Source organism: Argiope bruennichi, chromosome 4 (genome assembly GCF_947563725.1).
Source record: "Argiope bruennichi chromosome 4, qqArgBrue1.1, whole genome shotgun sequence".
Taxonomy (NCBI): Eukaryota; Metazoa; Arthropoda; class Arachnida; order Araneae; family Araneidae; genus Argiope; species Argiope bruennichi.
The window spans coordinates 45,160,591-45,184,711 of record NC_079154.1 but is presented as its reverse complement, the minus strand read 5'-3'; the positions used below and the strand labels follow the sequence as shown (position 1 = coordinate 45,184,711).

The 24,121-nt window shown below is 26.8% G+C and overlaps 1 protein-coding gene across 7 annotated transcripts in view; it reads left to right on the top strand.

The window, feature by feature from the left end:
* Window positions 1-22,520, top strand: part of LOC129965767 (fragile X messenger ribonucleoprotein 1 homolog) — a 34,563-nt gene extending 12,043 nt beyond the window's left edge. For 2 of the 7 annotated variants that reach the window (XM_056079937.1, XM_056079936.1), the window contains exons 6-13: window positions 818-911; window positions 3,805-3,921; window positions 5,135-5,308; window positions 11,657-11,735; window positions 13,960-14,069; window positions 16,048-16,191; window positions 19,176-19,256; window positions 20,621-22,520. In XM_056079937.1, the coding sequence (XP_055935912.1) occupies window positions 818-911; window positions 3,805-3,921; window positions 5,135-5,308; window positions 11,657-11,735; window positions 13,960-14,069; window positions 16,048-16,191; window positions 19,176-19,256; window positions 20,621-21,004 (1,183 nt within the window). In that variant the 3' untranslated portion in view covers window positions 21,005-22,520. Of the gene's footprint in view, window positions 1-817; window positions 912-3,789; window positions 3,922-5,134; window positions 5,309-11,656; window positions 11,736-13,959; window positions 14,070-16,047; window positions 16,192-19,175; window positions 19,257-20,620 lie in introns of all 7 variants that reach the window. The other 5 variants (XM_056079935.1, XM_056079934.1, XM_056079940.1 and 2 more) reach the window with 3 other exon arrangements.
* Window positions 22,521-24,121: the final 1,601 nt, after the last annotated feature.

Genomic DNA, 24,121 nt, shown 5'->3' with positions numbered 1-24,121 from the left:
ACAATTTCAAAATGTATATTGTAATTGTTTTTCAAGAAATATTTTGAATATTGCAAGATATAGCTAAATTGATTTATTGCCATTTTCAGTAGCCATATTATATGACATTGTTGAATCTTTAAATCATTTCAGTTTTAACATGAATTTCTACATAATTGATTGTCTGTTATATTTAATTTCTTGTCTGTTCCTGTTATTACTGGAATTTTTTTCTTTAATCATGTATATTTCTTTTTATAAATCATATTTGAAAATTTTATGCTGCTAAGAAATGAAAATCTATTTGTTTTTCCTTTCATATTAATTGTGTTGTTGCTGTTCAAATAAGCTATTACATTTAATGTTGTTGAATGCAAGTACAGATTGAATTAGGAATGTGTTTATTTGCATCATACAATTAGACAATTTAAAATATTTTCTGAATTATATTAGAGAATTCTTAGAATAGAGATTGAACAAATGAGGTGCCATGTAAAATTCTAAATATTTAAAAATTATTTTATCTAACTTTTTAAATATCTTTTTATACAAATTTCTTACTTTTTCCAGCCTCAATTTGATTATATAATTTAGTTAATCATGTATAAAATGTATTTTTATTCAAGTTATTTCTTCAGTGCAAGTTCTGCTGATTTTCTCAGACATAATATTTGTTCTATAAATTGAAACAAACATTAGTTCTATAAATCAAACATGAAATGTAGAAATTGAAAAGTTTAAAGGATTGAATTCACATTCTGCAGTTCATTGAATTTAACATCAGATGTAGTTGAAATGCATATTATCTTAATGGATGTTTGTTTTTTTTCCTTTACAGTTCCAAATTAGAAATGGCTCATAAAGAATTTAAAAAAGCAATAGGTGCTGCTGTCTGTAAATACAATCAAGATAAAAAATGCCTACAAATTATAGTAAGTAGACTTTAGCTGTAACTGATGCCAGAATGACAAATAGCGGTATTTTACAACCAGCATTTTTTTTTCTAATTTTTAATTTTAGGTTTTAAATTAGCAGACATTAAAAACTTAATATATTTGAACTTTTTTAATACTTTGAATTGTTTTTCTATTTTATACTAATTTATATAATATGTGCAATAATTATAAGAATTTTAATTAAAAATTCCTATAAGAATTAAAAAATTTAAAGAATTTGTATTATTTTAAACAACATTATTGGAGTTTTTTAAAAAACGCAAAATTAAATTCCTTTATTATGTCATTGCTCTGTGCTAGTGCCATTTCATAGTTTGTGAGAATGCAAAACTTTATTTTGCTTAAAAAATGGTAACTTTCTTTCTAAACGAATGAAATAGTATACTCTCTTATAAAATCTAATCTAAATATATCTCCTTTGCATAAAATGATGAATCTTGGGCAAGGCTGTGAATATCACAGTCCTCTACATACGAGATATGTTTCATAGTATAGTAAATAAAAGTGGTACTTGTGTAATTAACCACATACATATTATTAAGCATTTAGCAAACAAGTAATCTTTAGCAACTGTTTTTTTTTTTTTTTTTTAATTTTTTGGTTATTAATTGCTGGCATACAGTTGTAATGCATATATACCAAAAATCCAAAATATTACACATGTTAATCATAAGAATACATTTCAAATTTCATTTAGTTATTGTTTTTTTCTTGTTTTTATTTGAATGCTAAGAACAGATTGATAGGCAATCATTTCTTTGACAGATTTAGTTCAAAATTTGATAAGTATCTATGTTAAATCTGGGAACTAAACTTCATTTTCTTTAATCTTTGAATTATGTTTACATCTGTGCAAAAGTCTGAATCAACATTGATAGATAAATTTCATTTGATATATGGATCTAGATGCTAGCTGCTGAAATTATAGACAGACTTCCTCTGAATAGATTTTTTTTTTTTTTTTGAAAATCTGATGTAAAATTCATATACCAAATTTTTTCAACTGTTTTTGAGTACACAGGCAGACATATGTAATTTTAAAAAAATACATTTTTGGATTAAGGGAGATTGGTAACAGAGATTCATCAAAATTTTATGTTGGAGTTTTTTGAGGAATGCAATATTTTCTCTTTGTATACTTTATCTACGAGAGAGAAAAACTGAATCATATGAGAGAGTAAATGAGTTTGAAATATATATTTCAAAATTTAACATGAAAATGTTTAATTGCGCGTTTTGGTAAAATAACTGCATTGATAAATTAACTGGTGTCAACAATATTAGTGGGAGGGGGGGATATTTAATGTATTTAATATTTTTTTTATAAATATAAAATACATGAAATCTAATGCAAAGATATGCTACAACATGGTAAATTTATTGAAGTATACAAGAAATATTTGATTATAAAAGAAACAACTAATTTATGGATTTTAGAGCAATAAACAAGATTATAAAAAATAATTATAAATTTTTATTATGTAATCTTAATATGATGTCTCAGTATGGTTAAAATGATAATTGCGTATTCTATATCAGATTAATTAGCAGAAATCGAGGAAAATTCTATCTCTACTGTTTAATTGTCCGAGGAAAGTTTATGCATTTTCTAAATGTATCATGTATATTTGTTCTATGGAATTATATTCAAGCACTCATTCAATAAAATTCGTCACTTATCATCAATGTATCCCACACAATGGTGGCTGGTATTATCATTCATTAAGATGGATAATTTCTAACAATACAATGAAAATTGTGTGTATGAAATTTTATACTATGTCAATAAACATATATATCCTTAGTTCAACTTTCCAAGATGTAAAGTTATGTATACCTTTTTAACTTCATACCTGCCTAGATTATAACCACTACCTCAGCTCTAATGGCCAACTTTCTGACTGGTTTTACAATGTTGGTATTAATTTGGAGAGGTAAAATAAATGAAAAGAATATGAAGTTCAAATTTTTTTTTTAACTAGCATCTTGAATCAGATGTTTAACAACAACAACAACAACAAAAAAACACTTTCATCTCTCTACTAATCAGTTTCATTGCCATGTCCATGGTGTTATTTGTATATTCTTTCAATGGTTACAAGCAAGTAGATTAACACAATTTAATATCTGGACCATTATCTGGCATGATATTCAAGTACCTGTGTTTGTCTGCATTCTATATACCAATTTGACATTAGTTAAGAAATTATTTTATTGGGTGTATGTCTCAATGTTTTTTATTTGCAGAATTTTGGTTCATTGATCAGAACTAGAACATCTTGTAACTGTTGAAATCACAAATTTTCTTCTGTTTTACAATAATATTTTTGCCTAATTCATGATGCATAAGCATCAATTTTAGTTTATTAACTTTTTTCTTACTTTATTTGATATTTTCATGGATGAAATTCTTTGCAATTTGTTATTTGATTCATTCAAGTGATAAGCAAATCATTGTATGCTTTTAATCCCAATGCACTTTTTTCACTTATTTTGTGTGAATTATCATTCATATTCATTATATTTAAAAATGCATTTAACTATAACATATCTGATAATTAGATCAGGTATGAGGTCACTTCATGTATATAAAAATTAGCATTTTAATCTTGTACTTTTATATATGAATACTAATGTTGATTTAACTTTTATATTTAATTTCTACTTTGACCGATTTGAGAAATTTTTTTTGATTGGTACAAACAACCCTTCTCCTATAAAAGCACTTTCACCATTAATGATGACAGAGTAATTTGTTTCCATATTTTGATTTTTGTTGTAATGTCCTTGGAATATTGAAGTATGTATGTGTGTGATGTATTTGTGTTAAAAATAATTGCTAAATGTATTTTAGTTTTTTTCCTCTCAGGGCAGGCATGAAGGTTTAAAGAAAAGAGCGTGCATGCTTAGTGATATGCATTTTCGTAATCTTCGTCAAAAAGTCCTGCTATTAAACAGAACAGAAGAAGCAGCCCGCCAGCTTGAGGTATTCTTTTTTAATAAGTCTGTTTCTAATGGATTTAATATGTTGATAAAAAAAAATGCATTGCAAGTTTTAATGAATTGAATAATTTTACTTTTTTAATGCAGCTGAGTTTTTTAAGGCAATCAAATTAAAACTTGTCATTCCTTACATTAAAAAAATAATTTACTGTATATTTTTTATATTGGAAGATTGGGTGATGAAATTGCCCCAGATTTGCAACGAGTTACTTCAACTGCCAGCATATGATCTGGCTGTGCCCAGCTCCAGGGAAAAAAAAAAAAAAAATCTAGAACTGCAATCCACAATAATTACATTAATTTTCTGACCGTAAAAAGAATGAGAATTATTACCAATCTGCCGGATTAAAATCTCTTAAAATTATTCCTGTTTCGTCCTTAGATATCCACAATGAGTTACATGCATGAAATTTCTGAATTATTTTCAAAAATAACTAATCAAGATAGTTAATTCAGTTTACATAGTAAAAGACACATGCAACGTATTCCGTTGAAGTTTTCTTGCCCCCATAAATAATCAAAATATTAATATTAATGATTATATCATAAAAATATCAATTTAATTTTTAACTAATTTTATCACATTAGTGCTTTATGAAATTGTCTAAATGAGTTTCAATTAATTTTAATCTTTCCCTAAACTTGCAAATTGTAATTGTTATTTCAAATTATGATGTGGAGGTGCTCGTGACCACTTTGTCACTCCATTGAACTTCAAAAAAAAAAAACAGACCATTTCCGTTGCCATAATAATAAATTTGAAGAAAAGGATTATTCCTGTTTTATTTTTAACTTCACCTTTGTTATATGATCTGTAATATTAATTTTCTCTAGTATTTATTTCTAGTAGTATGCTTGAATATTATATTTTGATATTACTGTTCATATATTTAATATGTTATAAATTTTGTATGTTCTGTTATACCTTACTATTTCTAGTATTTAAGTGCTCATTATTTTGTTTCACAATGGATTAAAATATAATTCCTCAAATTGAAGATTTTATTCAAATAATGAAAATGTAGGTGTAAATTATGATTTTATAATCTCATGAAATCAGGCCTTTGTTTTAAAAATTGAACTGTAATAATTTTTGATTTTTTTAACTTGTTATTTATAAATAATATTCTTACTTTGTATATGTTTTTGATATTTGTATATAAAATTGGAGTTGAAAAAAAGCCCTTTTCTTTTAGAGCACAAGGTTACATTCAAATTCTGGTTATGGTGAAGAATTCACTGTGCGAGAGGATTTGATGGGTTTGGCAATAGGTGCTCATGGAGCAAATATTCAGAATGCCAGGAAGCTGGAGGGTATTACAGGAATTGATCTGGAAGAATGCAGTTGTACATTTAAAATTTTTGGAGAGGTAAAATGGAATTATTTATGTTCATTGAATTTTATATTCTTAATTTTTCTATTGATTTCTTTTAGTTTTTCTGAAATTTTGAAATGTCTTTTTAGAAATATATTTTATAAAATCTACTGAATTTTTAATCTTTAAATAACAATATTAAAAAATATACAAATTTCATATTTCTTCGTTCTTTCAATCCCTTTATTAGTTTGTTTTTATTTGAAGTAATTGCTTCTCCCACTCCTAATTAAAAAAAAATGGTTGTGCTGTACATATATGCATATTAAGACTTCTAGAAATGACTTCATTGTACAGTATTATATTTATCAATGAACAAACTTCAAACATGTAAATTATTTTTATTCAGGAGAATTCTACAATTTTAAAGGAAGAACACTCCAGCTTTTCCTCCTTTGTAGTTATTTGGAAGAAAAAAAATGAATTTGTAATATTTTACATTGAGTGAATCTGAAATAAGATGTATTTGACTGGTATTGTTATTCAGGGTGCGTAGCATAATGGAAAGTGCTTAAATTTGAAAACCATTTTTAAGCACATTAAAAGTGCTTAATTTTCAGAAAAGGGCCTTAAAAAGTGCTTAATTTTCTTGTGAAGATGAAGGTTGTTTTGTTTTCCCACAAGATAAAATATGACATTTAGAAATTATGGTCGTAAAGGCTTCTTTTACCGGATGTATCAATAAAGGAAACCAAGAAAGGGGAAGAATTCGAAGAAATATTCCTGGGCTTTCAGCGCATATTAAGATAACGCTTAATCCCCCCCTCCTCTTTTTTTCTTCAATAATATGCATTGCCATTAGGGATTGCAATACCGGTATACCGGGATACCGAATACCGGTATTTTGAGCCATTTATACAATTTTGTAATACCGGTATTCACAAGTTTAAATACCGGGTTTTCGGTATTTACTAGAAATTTTTAAAATGGTCTCCACTATATGTTCAGGGATCGCGAACATAGCAAAATAGTATACATTTTTATTTTTATGTCTCCCTAACGGGTGAAATTAATTAGCTAATTATTGGCTTAATTAATTGCTTAAATCTAAATTAGCGAAACATGGATTATCCCTGAAAGAAAATATTATATCCATAACGACTTGATGGAGCAACAATTATGAAAAACGTTTTAAAGTTGATTGGTGCAAATCAGCAGTTGTGCTATGCACATGGAATTCAATTAGATGTATTATACCAAAAAAATAAAGAACAGAAGAATCCAAATACTGTGGATATAGAAACTTCGGATTCCAACTTTGAAGAGAGTAAGAGTGAGAGTGATATTGACAATGAAGATAATGACAATGTAATTGTTGAAGAAGATATTACTAATGACGATGAAATATTAATCTATCAAGAATTGCTTCCTATAATTTATAAAGTTCAAAAAATTGTTAATATATTTAAACGTTCCCCTATAAAAAAGGATATATTACTAAAATATATACTAACTGAAAATAAAACAGAATATATGTTAATATTAGATTCTAAAACAAGTTGGAACAGTTTACTCCTAATGATGGAACGATTTTTGAAACTGAGAAATCCAATCCAAAAAGCAATAATCGACTTAAACCTGTAAATTATTTTTTCAGATAGTGAATTCGACTTAATATCCAGAACTATATCAGCTCTACTTCCAATAAAACTGACTATTGAGGCATTATGTCGGAAAGATTCTAATTTAATAACAGCTAATGCAACAATAAATTTCATGTTGCAGTCACTGAAAGAACAGCACACATCACTATCTAAAGAATTATATATTACATTGAAAAATCGCACAGTAGAAAGGCATACCGAAATAGAAAATGTCTTATGGTATTTACATAATTATAATGATTTTAAAAATGAAAATGAAAAAGAAGAAAAGAACCAATTCAAATCTGATTAAGTTTAGAGTAAATTTTCTTAAAATTTTTTACCCACAAACTTATCCACATTCGGAAGAATTCGGTTCAATTATCGAAGATTATGCTGTCACTACTGTCGATAGTGAAAAGGAATTGTCTCTTGAACAAAAATTAGAATTAGCGATAAATAAAAAAAAAAAAAAAAATTCAACGAACCAAAATACAATACAGAAATCGGCTATATCCAAAACCATCCAACGAGAAATCGATTTATTTGAAGATGAGGGATTTAGAGGTAAATACTTGAAAAAAATATATCGCGCATTGCTAACAGTACCACCAGCTAGCGTAGATGCCGAAAGAGCGTTTTCGAAGCTGGTAATTTTTACACAAAATTACTTTTCAGGCTTAATGACAGTACAATTGATGCATTATGTTTTTTTAAGATCACATTTCAAAAATTTGTAATAATACCACAGACTGAATAGTGATATTTACACTTTTTTTGTGATTTAAATAAATAAGATGTTCCTTTACTTTTTTGTGATTATAGACTGTTATAATTTATAAGTTACAAATTACTTATTGTGATATTTACACTCTCTAAAAAAACTGGAAAATAAAACAAACACCTGTGTTTTCTTTCTTTTTCTAAAATTTCTAATACCGGTATTAAAACCGGTATCCCGGTATTAAGATCTAAAAAATACCGAATACCGGTATTGAAATTTTGATCCGGTATTGCAATCCCTAATTGCCATGTATTAAAATATTGGGAGGGGCAGTATGAAATGCATACTTTGCCAACCTTATTGCGAATCGAAAAACATTCCAATTTCAATTGTTAATGTTTTAGATGTTAATGAATTTATTTAAGTTATACCTGGTAATTATATATTTACACTTTTATGTGTTGTTAAAGATGAATATGTGATATGGTTCTGATCAATGGAAAATATGAAAATAACAGGATAAATTTATGTGCCAAATGATATATTGAACATGGTAAAAACACATTTGATCAGCATTCTCATTAATATATCGTTTTGGAGCAATTCCTTGAACGACTTACTACAGGTATTCAACTGTATTATATTGAATTGTAATTAAATGTGGTATGAAATTACATTAGTCGATCGCGTAAAATCCAGTATGGGGAAATTTTAACTTGAAGCCTTAAATTTTCAATAATCATGATATCTTCCACAGTATTTTATGTATGTCCCCATCCATTCGAACATTTTTGTTTGTTGGACTTATCTTGCCAAATTTGTTTTGAAACTGCTGGATCTGTTACTTTAATATTTTTAAAAAAATAAATTTTTTTTACAATTTTTTTTTTTTTTAGGATTTAGATTTAGTCCTTCTATAATGATTTTTCTTTTTATAACTTTTATAGAAATCCCCCGCCCCCCCATGAAATCTCTCTTTATATATAAAGTTTTGTCCTGAGCAACTCCCAGCATAAAGCCATTGAAGTGAGAAGCACGAAATTCAGGAAGTTAGTTTTTGGGCGTTAGAGGCACACTAAGAACAGATTTCTCAAACTTTTAATCTGAAGTTTAATTAAAAAATAGAATTTAAATGTGTTTTCATCATAACATCAAAGCATATTATCGCATAAAAATTATTTTAACACCTTTAAAGGTTAAAAAAATAACTTTTGAATAATAAAAGTTGTTTGGTTGAATGCAATTTTTAAAAAAATTCTGAAAAATTAATTTTGGGCTCAGTTTATAACAAAGATTTTTATTATATTGCAATTCAAAATGATGTTGCTTCTTCGAATTGTTAAATCACATTCTGCAGCTGTTAAAATTTTAGTTTAAAAAATGCTTTCTTTGCTTTTATTTAAACTTAAAAAATTGTAAAGCATGCTCATTGAATAAAATTCTTCATTTGATAAGTTTTTTAATTTTTGAAGCAATGTGATATATTGTCTTGTCCTGGCTTCAAGAAAGATTTTTTAAAAAAAGCTTCACTTGGCATTTTTATTTTCTCATATACAAAACTTAGAGAAAATATTGCAATCGTAAAAAAAATTTGAACTGGAAATTTTAATGAATCTCCACATTTCTTACCTCCTTGAATTTGAAAACACATTTTTGGAAAATGTCTGACTTTGACAAAGATAACACAGAAACTCTTTGAGCTATATAGATTAAATTTTGTATACAGTCTTCATACCAAACTTGTAGATTTCGATCAAATTTTCAGCAACATCCGTTTAGAGGAAATCTATTTGTCCGACTGTTTGAATATAAGTTAGCATGGTATTACAAATCAAAGAGAGCTAGATAGTTAACTTTTGGTACACAGATGTAATATCTATTGAATAAACATCTTCAAAGTTTGAGCCAAATCCAACAAAGGTTTCACTGTTTGTTTCAGAAATTTATCTGATATTTTATTTTGATTTTAAGAAATATTAAAATAGCTCAAAGATCTTTATTGTTAATCTTATAAAAGTTGACTTAATTTTTTTGGTATTAATAGGTGTTTTTCATTTTTTTTGATCATTTCTATGCTTTTGTCAAATCCAAAAAGGCATAATTTTACAATAGAAGATATTTTGCAAATACAGAAATAAATATTGAAATTTTAAAAATTAAGCATTTAAAATTTTTAAAGAATTTTTTTAATAAAAACTATTTATTATTATAAAATAGAAAAAAAAATAATACTATGCTTAGAAAATACATAGTTTAACTATGCATACTTTACAAAGGTGCTTAATTTTTGGGACTAAGGTGCTTAAACCGTGCTTAAAAGTACTTAATTTTTTGAGTAGTTTCTCACTACGCACCTTGTTATCAAATTATGAATGGTTTGATTGTGTTTTCAAGAGAATTTTAATTGCTGTTATATTTTCCAAATAAAATAAAATAAAGCAAATATTTATAATTTCCATTTGAAATTACTGTTTCAAAATTTTAAAAATATAATTACTGTATCCAATATTATAATTTATTGAATTTTAAAATTGTAAATTAAAAAAAAATCAACCTGTTTTCTTAGATTAAACTGTTTTTCTTAGGTTGGTGAAAGTGACCATATTAAAAAAAACCCCTTTGAAATATACTTTTTTTTTTTTTTTTGTCATTTGCTATTACAGCAATAAAGCAGCTAAGCAAGAAAGTATTTCCCAAATAAACTGTTCACAATCCATAATACTTCTTTGGATGTAATTAAACTTTTGTCTTTTTTTAGTTCGTACATTTATTATTAACATTTTTTCACTATATATTATATATAGTTTCACTATATTTTAAAGCTAATATTTTGTTCATATGTCAGTCCTATAGAATTCTTTATATCAAGACATACAAATGTTGATTAAATTATAATGGATATATGGAATTATTTTTTACTTTTTAAAATCCAAAATATCTGGATTTTTTACTGAAAATGCTACAGTTTTATCTGGTATAGATTTAAAAAATTTCATTATGATTGCCAAATTAGAATTTTTTCAAACAATATCTTGCCAAATATTCAGGCAGTTTCAGTTGTAACCATAAAATCCAAATTTAAATGTTTTGAAACTTTTTTCTTATTAGCAAAGAAAGATGTAAATACTGCAATATCTAAAATGCTGGCTAAATTTGGTAATTCTTTAAAAATGTTAAAACTAATAATGTTCAGTAATATTTAGAAATGATGTATTGCAGTTTCAAAATTCACTTTTTCATTGAATTAAATTTTTTGAAAATATGACCATTACAAAATTATTAAAAATTAATTGTAATTTTTCCGATTTTTATGAAGTTATTCTCTAACTGTAATAATGAAATTATTTAAAAATATGCATATATGTGCATCTCATTAATATTCTGTATTATTTGAAATTGTGTCAGATTTTCATTTCATGCTGATTTTCAATATTTTTTTATATGGATTTATGATTTTTTTTGTATGTTATTTTTTTATTTGCTTACAAAAGAGAATTCCTTATATATATATATATATATATATATATATATATATATATATATATATATATATATATATATATATATATATATATATATATATATATATATATATAATATATAAAGGACATACAATAGTTAACGAAATTCTAATTTTAGTGGATATATGTTTTAAATTTTGTGTGGTGGTATTTACAATAAAGAAATTTTATACATTTCGGCATTTTAAAAGATTACTTCCTATTCATTACATCCATTATTGTTTTGAATGCTGTAATTTAGATCGGTAATACTAATCTGTAATTTAGATAATTTTTTTAAATCACCATCAATATCTAATGTGATTGAATTAGTTCCGAAACAAATTATTGTGAAGAAATTGACTAAATGCGGTATACATTTTTGTTATCTGAAATTAAAAATTTGTTTTTCTGTTTACAATTAGTTTTATGACTTTTTTTTTTTTTTGTAAAATTACTAATGTATTATTTCAAATGTGGAAATATTTAATACTTTTTTTTAAAATGAACTTAATGGCATATTTTTCTACTCCAGACTCAGGAGGCTGTCAAAAAGGCCAGAAGTATGCTAGAGTATGCAGAAGAGTCTGTTCAAGTGCCTAGAATACTTGTAGGTATGTATTTTTCTTTCATATTCATTAAAAACATTTGAAGTATTGAGCTGTTTATTATCATTTCAGATAAGTATTTTTTTTGGTTTACTTTTAAAAATGGTTTTTTTCTTTTCACTTGTACTTTTTCTGTTTGAATTTTATAACATGTGATTACTAATATGGACAATATTGCAATAATTAGGAACTATTTTATTGAATGTCATGTGTTCATAAAGAATTATAGAAAATTTAAAGTAATTTTAGTTGTGATGGCAAAAATGCTTATTCTTTCCAAGATATCAATAAAAAGGATAAAGTCGTGGGGGCTATAAATTTATTTTTGGTTGCATACTTTAAAGATACATATATAGTTAAGAAATTTATTTATTTAAAAAGTTACTTTTTGCAGTTTAATATTTATTGCCTTTGTAGTTTTGATACAAATTCAAAGAAAAAGAAAAATCCTCATCTAATTTTTTTTTGGTGCTGTTTATTGCACTTCCCTGTTCTCATAAAGTTTTTTCCTGAGATTATAGAAGAGTATTTTTTCCATTATTTTAATTGGGAAGTTTTTTAATTTTTTTTATTTTTGCTAATAACAGCATATGATGCCAACAATTATTAAAGCCATTAGTGATACTGTTATCTTTTCCATTAAAAAGTAGTTGAAAGATTTAATCTCTTTTGCTCTAATTCATGGCATTAAGACTTTGTGTTTAGTATAAAAACTTAGAAGAATATAACAATTTACAATATAATAACTTAAGTTTGTGTTTTGCTTTTTTTTTTTGAATATATAAAACAAGTGGATGCAAAAGATCCTGCAGGTCCATTTACTAGTGTATGTGTGTGCACATGTTTTTCTATGTTGCATTAACAATTAACCCTAATGCAATGCAGCATTTCTGTTATATGGAATAATCGAGAAATGCTTCTTGAAGCATTATTTTATCCTAAGTATGTTTATCCACAGAAATAGTATATAAGAGCTTTCAAATTTTCTCCAAGAAAATATTTTATTTAAAACCAGGTAGATCTGATGTTGTTATAGGAGATTTGGGGGGGGGGAAGCTTTAACCTAGAAAACAGAAAGGAGTTTAACATGTGTCAAACACAGTTGTATTTCTTAAATTAAGATCCTTCATTTGAAATAGGAACAAATTTATAAAGGATGACCTAGTAAAAAAGCAAGCAGCACAAAGTAATCTGTACAAAATTGAGATAATGTAGCTTTAGAAGAAAAAAACTCTTCAAAAAGAAAATTCGCTCTGCTATTGAAGCTAATTGATGAAAAAAAACTTTTTTTTTTTTTTTTTTTTTTTTTTTGTAAATGTCATATATTTGCTAAAAATTACTTAAATGAAAGCATTTTTTTAAAAAAAAAATAATGGTATTGAATAAAATTTTTTGGCACTTAACTAGCATACATAAATGCTAGTTAACTATGGATTAGAATAATATTGTATGTTTCAGAAACTTGACACATTATGCATTTATCTCTGTATTTTTAAAATAAAACTAACATTTAATTGCTCATAGCAAATGCTTCTTTTTTATGGTGGTGTAAATGATAGAAGTCAAACAATGAAATGAAAATCCTAAGGATGTGTTTCCAGTTACTTGTCAGTAAACATTTTGTATAAAATGTCACTTGTTTATGAATCAAAATAATTAAATTGCTGATACTGTACAGATGGTACATAATAGGAATTAATTACATTTAAAGCAAGGCTGTATTTGTTATTAAGTTTGAATATCAACTAAAATTTTTAATTTTACATTCATTTAATGCAGGGAAAAAGAAAATTAAATTCATGAAATTGGCAGGATCATTGAAAATGTTCCAGAAATGTTTTTTACTTCAGAAAGAAGTTTTTCTCTTAATTTTAAACTAAGAAGATGTCTTGGGGGGGGGGATTCAGAGAACGAATAATCGTTAATGCATATTTTGCTTGATTATTAAAACTGAAATATTTTTTTTTAACACTGCAATAAATAAAATATGATAAATAACATAAAATGTTTTATTTTTTATATCCTTTGTTCCTTATTTAAATATGATCAACACTTTAAAAAGGACTAAGATTTAGGATTCAAATTGCATGATGGGGGAATTGATGTAAATTGCATTGCTATAAATATTCCCTGTTTAATTTTAGAATTATTTTATTCATTTTATATATAAATTCCTATACGAGAAGTTATTTCATGATCAGTGAGAATTGATTTTTAAAAATTTTTATAGGAAAAGTTATTGGAAAGAATGGAAGAATAATTCAAGAAATTGTTGATAAATCTGGTGTTGTGAGAGTAAAGATTGAAGGTGATAATGAAAATCAGTCTCCAAGAGAGGAGGTATGTATGAAATGCTTTCTATATCATTTGCTTTAGGTTTGATATTACTTGTAATTGTTAAACAACAAGACATTAAAATTGTCTCTTTTTTTATGTGTAATAAAATTCAACTTTTGGAAAAGAATGTTGCCTTCCCTTTTTATTTTAATATGAACTTTGATATTTTAATTACTTTCTTACGGAACTTTATAATTTTACTTTTTTCAAAATTTTCTTTTCATAATTTTTTGGTATAACTGTAAACTAATCAGATGAAAATAAATATATTTTCAAAGATCAAAATAATTTTTATAAAATATTCATACTATTACCCATTGAAACACAGTTGATTTATTGAAATATATTGTATGAAATCTCCTGGAATTGATCTTAAATTTTTTAATATAATTTTTGCCGTGAGTATTAATATTTTCATATATTGTCAGTTGAAAATGTTGCATTATTGAAATTCACTTTGTGATAAGAGGCTTATATGCTACTCTTGTTTTTCATAATGTCTGTTGATATTCAAAGTAGATTCTTTTTTATCAGCATATTTCTTCTTATTAAAATGATTTTTGCAGTATTGACTATGGTATAAGTTAATACTTCAAGCTAGTTTCAACTGCTATTACTTAAACTTTTTACCTACCATTTCTAAAGGAATTATTTCAGGACCTAATGTATGTCAATAAATTAATGGATATTTCTAATTTAATTGTATTTGAATGAAATTGTGCTCTTTTAGTTAAAAACAGAAGCTGAAAATGATTTCGGCACTACTTTATTATTAAAGGATAAACTATTTTTAATATGCAGATAATTTTTTTGAAATTTTAAGAATATTTTCAACTTGGTATATTTAGAAATTATACAATATGTATAAACTATTCTGTAAATTGTAAAATATTGTTGCTGTTTATAGAATTAAAATGAATTTAATAGATGAAATTCTCTTTAGAACAGTTTGGAAAGAAGTAAGTTTTGATAAAATAAAAGGCATCAAGCTTATTTGTGATCAAGCTTAAAAATTGTCATTTAATGTATTTTTTCAATGGGAAAAAAAAAGTTTACTCCTTATAGTCAAGTTATATTTTGTAGATATTTCATCACATAAAATAAAACTCTGACAGTTACCAACATTGTTTTGTTAATACAGTATCAAAGATAGCAAAAAAATAAAGTTTTCTTTTATCTTTTTAATGTAATAAATAGAGTGGATATAATGTTGAGATGATATTAAGAGATGGTATTTTTGTAAGGAACTGATATCTGATAAGACTGGTGATACAAAATTCTTGAAGCTCATTCATGTTTGCATGTATTATGCATAATATATGGTTAGAGTTGAAAGATTTCATTTTTCTTTACGAAATTAATGTCGGTACAGTTTTTCATATATTTGAACTTACATTTGCATATTTCAAATGTTCAAATCTGTATTTCATGTAGTGCATTCTTATCACAATCTTTTTGTTGCAAGAAGAATGCTCGTGTGCTAGATGCTCAAAATTTACTTTTTCTTTGCTTGTCATGGACATCTGTATTTGCACCAGCGTCTTTTGATTTTTTTTTATGCATCTTCTATTTAATTTTGCTTATCTTAACTCAAATAATTTACTAAAATCTGCATTTTTCTGATGTGGATTTAATTTTGGCAAAATTCAATGTTTTGTAAGTGTTTTGACGTCTTTCCTGGAACATTTGATTTATTTTGGAGTAATTTAAGTTTCTTTGGATATTTAAATGTTTAGAGGTGAAAGAAAATTGGTTGGAAACATCACAAATGCATTGCTAATTAAGGAAATATTAACTATTTTTCTTTTAAGTTATGGATCTTTTATTCTTGATTTTATTTATTCATTTAGTTTCTGGGAAATGATCTTATTAAATTTGTTGTTTTTAATGTGATCTATGAAAGAGGATTCATCGATTACAAATTTTTTAACGAGTTAAAGTTAAATCTGTATTATAGTCTGTTTCCTCCTGTGTTATACAGGAGGGGCGAGGCCCACCGCAACATAGAACAGGTAAAGGATCAATGGATATGCAAGTTCATAGAAAACCTACATCACATCCCAGCTTGACTGACAGAACTTCTGGTCATATGGTGGAAGGCTCTGTTACAGAGAGAACCTTCAGTGTAAGTGGTTCGGTATTATACCTGTGGGGACAGTTGTTGGACTGTTCCCTTATTTCGTGAATTGGTAGTGTTTGGATATTCTTTGCCAAATGGCTAAGAAGATGTGTTGAAACCTTTTTGTTTTAGTTTTGATTTCTTCAGTTTCTTTTGTTCTGTTATGTTTAGTTCTAGCCTATTTTTAATTTGAAATTATGATTTACTTTTTTTTTTTTACATTAAAAAAAAAATTCCAGATTTTTTTTCTGCTTTAGTTTGAGGAATTAAAGCAAGATAGTTTTTATTATGTGTGGTCTTTCATGGTACATTACATTCTTTGTTTTGTTGTGCCCTTTTTTCTTTGCTTCGAATTACCAGCTTAATTTCATTTAATGGCTGATGTGGCATGTTTATTTTTTCATTTAGGCTTGATTCCGGTAATATGGCTTCTATTCTTTCTGCTTGCTGTTATATTTTAGAAATGCTTTTTTTAAAATTTATTTTTCCTTTTATTAACACTTCTTCCTCATTTGGCTTTAGTTTCAATTGCTCTTAATTTAATTTGAATAAAATTTATTTGGGTGTGTTTCAAACTATATTGGTAAAGTTAACATTTATTTTATTTTTTTTTTCTTGTCTCATTCATCACTACATTATCATAGGTGAAAGGTGTTGATTTGAAGTTAACCTATTTACAGATTATTCTAAGAATGATAGATGATAAATTATGTATTTATTTGAATTGATATTATTTTGATTGTAGTTATAAGCTGGTGTATAAATACACCAAAATAGGAAAGTTTTATAGTTCCGTTTATATATCCTTAAAAAAAAAATTAAAATCATTTATTTGAAAACAATTTATTTTGAATAATATATTGCAGTTTGTTGTATAAAAATTTGAATTATATGAAACTATTGGTATCATTGCTTTCATTTTCATATTTTTTAAAGCATAATGGTGTAATTATCTGTTGATATTGGTAGAAGATTTTGTTTATTATTTGAAGGCCAAAATTACTTATTGTACTTTTAATTTAAATCTGAAAGAACAGTTAAAGGGCTTATTCACAGTAACTTCCACGACCTTTCATATAAAAATACTTTAATCTTATCCCACACTCTAGAAATTGTTTTTATTTTAATTAGTTTGATTGCTCTAGCAGTTTAAAATTTTGAAATTAAAAAAAAATTATTCATACTATTTTGTTGCAGAGAAATTGAAACCATTTACATAATTTCATTTTTTAAGTGGCATGTTTTTTTTTATTGTATTAGGTTTTTTTTGGTTATTAATATTTTTTGGAAGTGGTTACACTTTAAATATTTATTTTTTATATTATAAAGGAAATTGGCCACTTTTCAGTGACAAGCTATCTGGTTTTTGCTATTAAATTGATGAATAGAAACTTTGCACAATATTTGAATAGCGCAATGTTAGGATTATAGTTGACAATTGTCATTTGGTATTAAAATCATGCAATAAAATGATTTCAAATTTAAACTACTGAACCAAATGGCTTCTTTGGGGAGGGGGAAACTACTACTAAATATTTTGCCTAATTTAAATGAATATCATTATAATTTTTTTTTAGATGATGTAATGTGTTTGTCTCGTGTTGTAGTTTTTTCAAAAATCATAGGCTTTGTTTAGTTTTCAAAAGTTGACAATATTTTTACTCTCTTGAGAGTATCCTTTTATCAAACTTCATCAAGTTCAGATAAAAATACATATATGTGCGGGAAATGCATATGCCCTTCTTTAAATTATAAATATAATGGAGAAAGCTCATTTGCTTTCGTGAAAGTATATTTCGTGTTTATTGTAACAATTGTTAAATCCATTTGAATATTTTACCCTTATATTTACTGAATGAAAATAGCAAGGGGTAAATTCTGTGCTATATGATAACACTTATTCGAAATAAGATTGACCAGAACTTAGTTTTAAAGGCAAAATGTGAAATCTTGTCTTTTATTTATTTGGAAAGTTAGAAAATTATTTAAAAATCTGCTTAATTTTGATTCAATTTAAAGGACAAATATCCAAGACAAATCAAAATATGTTAATGTAACTATTTGTTTAAATGCGTGATATTTGTTAAATTTAACACTTTTGTTTTGCTGTATTTACTATTCCAGGGGTGTTTGTTCTCCGGGGAAACCCCGGAATTCCGGGGATTTTGAACTTCGATACCCGGAAATTCCGGGGATCGTCATTCAAAAGGAAGTAGGAATAATAATGAATTATTTATTTTGATCTGGGTAATTTTGTTTGCTTTGAAAGCAGAAAACGCAAGGTCAGTGTGTGTGGTGAAAACTTTTCCTTTCTTTCTCCAAAGGCAGTGATAATGCGTGAAAAGGGGGAAAAAACTTCTTTTTTGTTCTTTCCTTATTGCGAGTTATGACTCATTCCCCCGGTTCTCGGACATTCTCTTCTGGATTCTTTTCGGCAAGTAGGCGCAGCAGAAAAAAAAGGAAGAGACTTCGTTCGACCAGATGTGCGATCACGTGACCTGGGTTCAAAGGTCTTAATTTTGCAAAAAAAGTAATTCGTTGAACTTTTATAATTAGGTCATTCAATACTTCATAATTGTAATTTTTCATCCCCCCCCTTCTCGAAACTCCAAAATGTCGGTAGTAAGCCCGTAAAAGTTTCAGGGGATTTTTTGGGGTCCCACAAACACCCCTGCTATTCTTAGATTATTCACTGACCAATTTTCATTCATCTGTAAACATGCATACTTGTTTTGGAATGAAGATTATCAAGATATTTAATATTTCTGTGGAATATTTTAAAATTATATCTATTGATAAGTAATTGTATAACTTTTGTAAATTCTTTATTGTAGATATGCTTGCTGTGTGTAACATGCAATCTGCAAATTGTTAAATCCCCCTCAGAATTTTAATTTGCTGCGTTAATTTGGACAAGTTTCAACTGAAAAAATATTTAAAATTGTTTGCTTGATTTTTATGTAGCTTGAGCAATTCATTTATTATTCTAGGTGCCATTCGTTTTTGTGGGAACAATTGAAAGTATAACAAATGCCAAAATCTTACTGGAATATCATCTGGCTCATTTGAAGGTATTTTTATTATCTATCAATCTATTTGAATTAGAATAATTATAAATTAATAGTTGCTTCTTTAATCAAGTAATTCTGTACAATTTAAATTGTTTTATTTGAGATTTTTTTTAAAATTCTAATAGTTTTAAATATTTTATGCAGTTAAAAAGTTTTTTTGTATTTCCTAGCTGATAGATATGTAATGCAATATTTGATATTTTTTTAACAATGAAACTTATTTGTCAACATTTGAAGTTTTTATGTGAATGTAATTTTTTTTTTACTATTGTATTATCCAAAGCACAAATATTTGATTAGATGATCCTAATTTATTTTTAGATAAATCCAAGTCAAATGTGTTACAACTTTAGGTTATTAATTTATTACTTCTTTAATTTAAAAATGCTTGATCCATTTGTATGTATGAATGGAATAATTTGGATATGATTGTAAATTATCATCAATCACTGAATGATAGTGATATTACTCATGAGCTACAGCTTTATTCAGTAACTGGTAATAATTCACAGTTGGCATCTGCTGATTATTCCTTATGTGAAATGGTTATTGCAATAACATAATTAATAATATTTGGTATATCAAATAGGTATAATAAAAATATTAGCTCAGAGATATTTGTATCTATTGAATAGAGAACAATATAGTTGGCCAATGATTTCACAAGTTGTTATTTCTGTGCTTATTTTAAATAAAAAAATTAACTCGCATAAATTTGTTGATTAATAATATAACTGATTGTTTAGACTAAATAATCCCTTTTTAAATATTTAGTTTTTTTTTCTTTTTCAACATTTAATCGCAATAACACAAATTTCCTTATGTTATTTTGGGAGACAATTTTTTTTTGAAAAATATTTTATAAATAGGATTGTTATTTTATTATAGAATCAGTAACTTGATTAAAAGTAACTTTCTCAGTACTTTTTGAAATAAATTTGATGTATTTTTAGAGTTATAATATTTTAAAAAAAAATTATACATTAAGAAAGCTGAAGATTAACTATCTGGAGTTTTCTCTAATGAACATAATAGTATTTCAAACAGATTTTTGGAGGAAATAAAAAGATATATCAAATCTAGTTAATAAGTTCATCTTAAAGTTGTGTAACAATGGTAAATAAGAGTTATAAAAGTAGTATTTATCTTGGTTATTTAAGGATAGATTTTATTCTTTAAAATTTCTTCAAAGTCCTAAGACAAATTTAATGCAGTAATTTTTATTTTTTAGAACTAAGAAATTTAGAAGTACTAAAGGAAGGAAATTTTAGGAGTACTAAAATAATATTATATTCTTTTGCATGCATGTAGCTTTTGTATTGGTGGAGCCTGTTTCTTTTTTACAAAAGTATTTTCTTTTATAGGAAGTAGAAAAGCTAAGGCAAGAAAAATTAGAAATTGATCAGCAGCTTAGGAGTCAAGTTGGAAATGTACAGAACTTCCCAGTCCCTCGTCGCCCTGGTCCAGAAAGAAATTACAATTCTGAGAATGATACTGGTAGAGTTCGTGGTGGCGGACCTCCCAGAGGAAGAGGGCGTGGTGGAGGGTCTGGTCCTGTTCGCAGATGGGCAAACGACTCTTCTCGCTTCAACAATAGTACAAGTAATCATCCTTCTTCAACGCTGAGTGATTTCATAGGTAATGCAGACAAACGTGGTGGACACAATTCGTATCGTGGTGGCATTAGTCGAGGCAGGGAACGAGGAGGTGGGGACAATAGTTCTCGTGGACTGCCAAACAGAAAATGACCACATTGCTAGCACCAGCAGAAGTCTTACAACTTGATACCTTACCTTGAAAATTAAGACGGCATTTTCATATAGTGCTGTTCATATTTTGACTTGGACTAACCTAAGTTTCACTGTTGTTGACCAGATGTTATTTAAATACAAATGCTGATAATTTTATCATGAGATGTCCCACTCACTTATGTCCATATTTCCTGATATGTCTCTTGAAACTAAGAGCTGAATAATGAGAAGTGTATGATCACTTATCAACTAGAGCGCGAGCTCCCTTTTGCAGCAGCAGGCAGTAGTTAATAAACAGTGCATTAAAGGCTCTAAGTGAAGATTGAGCTGCTGAAATTCCTTATTACCATCACTGTCTTGATCAGCAGCAAGGGAATTCCAGCGTGGACATCATTGACTATTGCCTTTTCCTTTTATTTTTATTTTAATCTAAATTCAATGTTTTGAAAGGTATTCTGCCATTATAAATTTATTTATTACTTCTTGCTGTATATTCACTTCTGTTGATAGTATCATTCAACTTCACCTCTTTGCTGATTAAGCATGTTATTTTCTTTACGATTAACTCGTTTTCTAACCCCACTTTTAAGCCCAATTAAAATAGATTCCCTTCTAAATTTGAATTGTTTTAGGTAAGGTTTTTTTTTTATTTACGAATTCAAGTTATTTCAGCAAATGTATACAATTTACATCTTGTAAATAAAAATATGTACTCCTTTTTTATTTTGGCTTTCTAATTTTGATAAGCCTTATAATAGTGACCTTGGGAAATTTTTTCTTAATTTTGTCCTTCTTTCAATAAAGCAGCAACACTTTATGAAATCACTTTCCTTTGCTGAAAACAAAGCCTGTAAATAATTGCTTTTGGCTTTGTAGAAGCAATAATTTTTTAGAAATTGCTCTCAACTTTGTTTGTGTTTTACCAAAAACAAATTGGCAGAGATAGTCCTTGAACATGGCACCTTTCTAGTCTACAGTGTGAAACAGAAACATACCTTGTAAGTTGCAGTGCATCTGAATTTGTGACATCATTATGTTGTGTAAGAGCTTACAAATGTCTGAAGGCTCTTCACATTTGATGAAAGTCCTTGAGCATTTCCAGAGTGTAATTGAAGCACTCATTTCAGGCGATAAATCTAGATTGTGACATAAACCAAACCAGAGAAGAATACTTCTGTGTGGCAGATCCAGCGAGAGTACTACTTATACCAATACTGTGACTTGGACTTAGTTGCCTAGACATAAGCAAGTTTTCCCTGTCCCGAAAGTGTCATGTTATCCAGGAACTGTGATATCCTCATTATTGGGATATTAAGACATCCTCTTTGCAAAGGGAGTCTAGATTATAGAAAACGAAACGAAGTTCTGTGTACAAAAAGAAGATTGTCAGGAACATTTGACTCTAAATTGAGAGTTTCAGTTACTGAAGTCTTCTCATTTCTACATTGTTTGCTTTTATATTGAAAAAGTAATGTTCCTCAGGTTGTAATAAAGCTGCCATGTTGGAAATGTGTTTTCTTTTGCATTCATTTACATCACAATGCTTTATTCAATGATTCTGTAAGTATCACTAGTTATTTTTTCATAATTTAGTGATTGTAAAATTAAAAAAAAAAAAAACATATTTAGAACATCTTTAAAGCATAGCGTTGTGCATTTTTACAGATTTAAATATTTTGAAAACTGCATGGAATTATTGATTCATTAATATTATTACATAGAAAAATAAGTTTGAAATATCTTTACTCCAAATTTAATAATGTATTGGCCTGTGAATAGAATTCCAATTCTGCTAAATTCAAAGACAGTTATTTGATAAATATTCCTCTAAATAAAATAAACCAAACATTAATTTTTTTAAACTATTTGGGATAATCTTGGAGATTAGCTTGTCATAACTTTGACCTAATTATTTTTAAGAATCTACTGTGCTAGTAGACCTGGAAATCATTAAATCTTTACAGGATAACCAGCCTGTGAATGATTTATCATGAAGACTCAAACCAGAGGTTTTGGACTAATTTATCAGTCTTGGAAGTTGACGCATACACAGTTATAATTTAACTCGTTACATGTCCAAACCTTAATTTCAAAATGTGATATAGGAAACTTAAATATTTTTGTGTCTTTTAGATTTTTTTTTATCTCAATATATCCATATTACCAATACAAAAAAAAAAAAAAAAAAAAAAGTCAACCTACAGACAAAGGGAACAGACATATAAATTTTTCACTCCTGTAGCAATTTACTTAATTTTTTTAAAAAAAAATATGGCCTTTTTATAACATTTTACAAATTAAAGCTAAAGTTCCTATATTCTTTATTCTAATTCTATAGTCTTTAAAATTTTTGAAGTTATTTGGATGTTTCTAATTTAAAATAAGAATGCTTGAAAAAAACTATTTCATTGATGAGATCACAAATTTTCTTTGCTGATCCAGAGATAAAAAAAATGTAGATCTGAAAGAAGTTTCCCTTCATTTATTTTGGCAAAAAGGCGAATATGAAATTGATTTTACTATAAATTCTAATATGGTTTCAAGTAAACTTTCATTTTATTTATTTTTTAATTATTTCATTTCATTTTTTAGTTACTTGTAATTTTTGTCCTACTAGTCACTCAATTTCATCACTTGCATCATTATCATAGAGGAAAGTAAAAATGCAAAATAATTGGTTTTATAACTTTACTTTGCGACTTTGTTGACATTCATTATTTTGTGAGTTATGCTAGTGTATGATATAATTGTGCATTTGGATGCTTGATTTCTCTATTTTCTGAATAATCACACTATAGTACTAGTTATATAAAAAATATTTATATTTAATGTTTTATTTTTATTTTTTTAAAGATAAAATGGAATATTAATATTGTTATAGTCGTCTTGATAAAACCCTATTTAAGGCTGATTAGTGAAATAAATGTATGCAACTAAGCTTATTTCAGTAAAATATCTCTTTAATCTAAAGAACTTGTGATTTTACTAAATACTGCTAAATGATGATAGTTTTAAATTTTGTTATAAAACAGATAGGGGGGGGGGAACACCAATGTATTTTTAGATATTTGCATCTAACCAGAAAAAATAAATATATTTGATTCAGTGATCAGT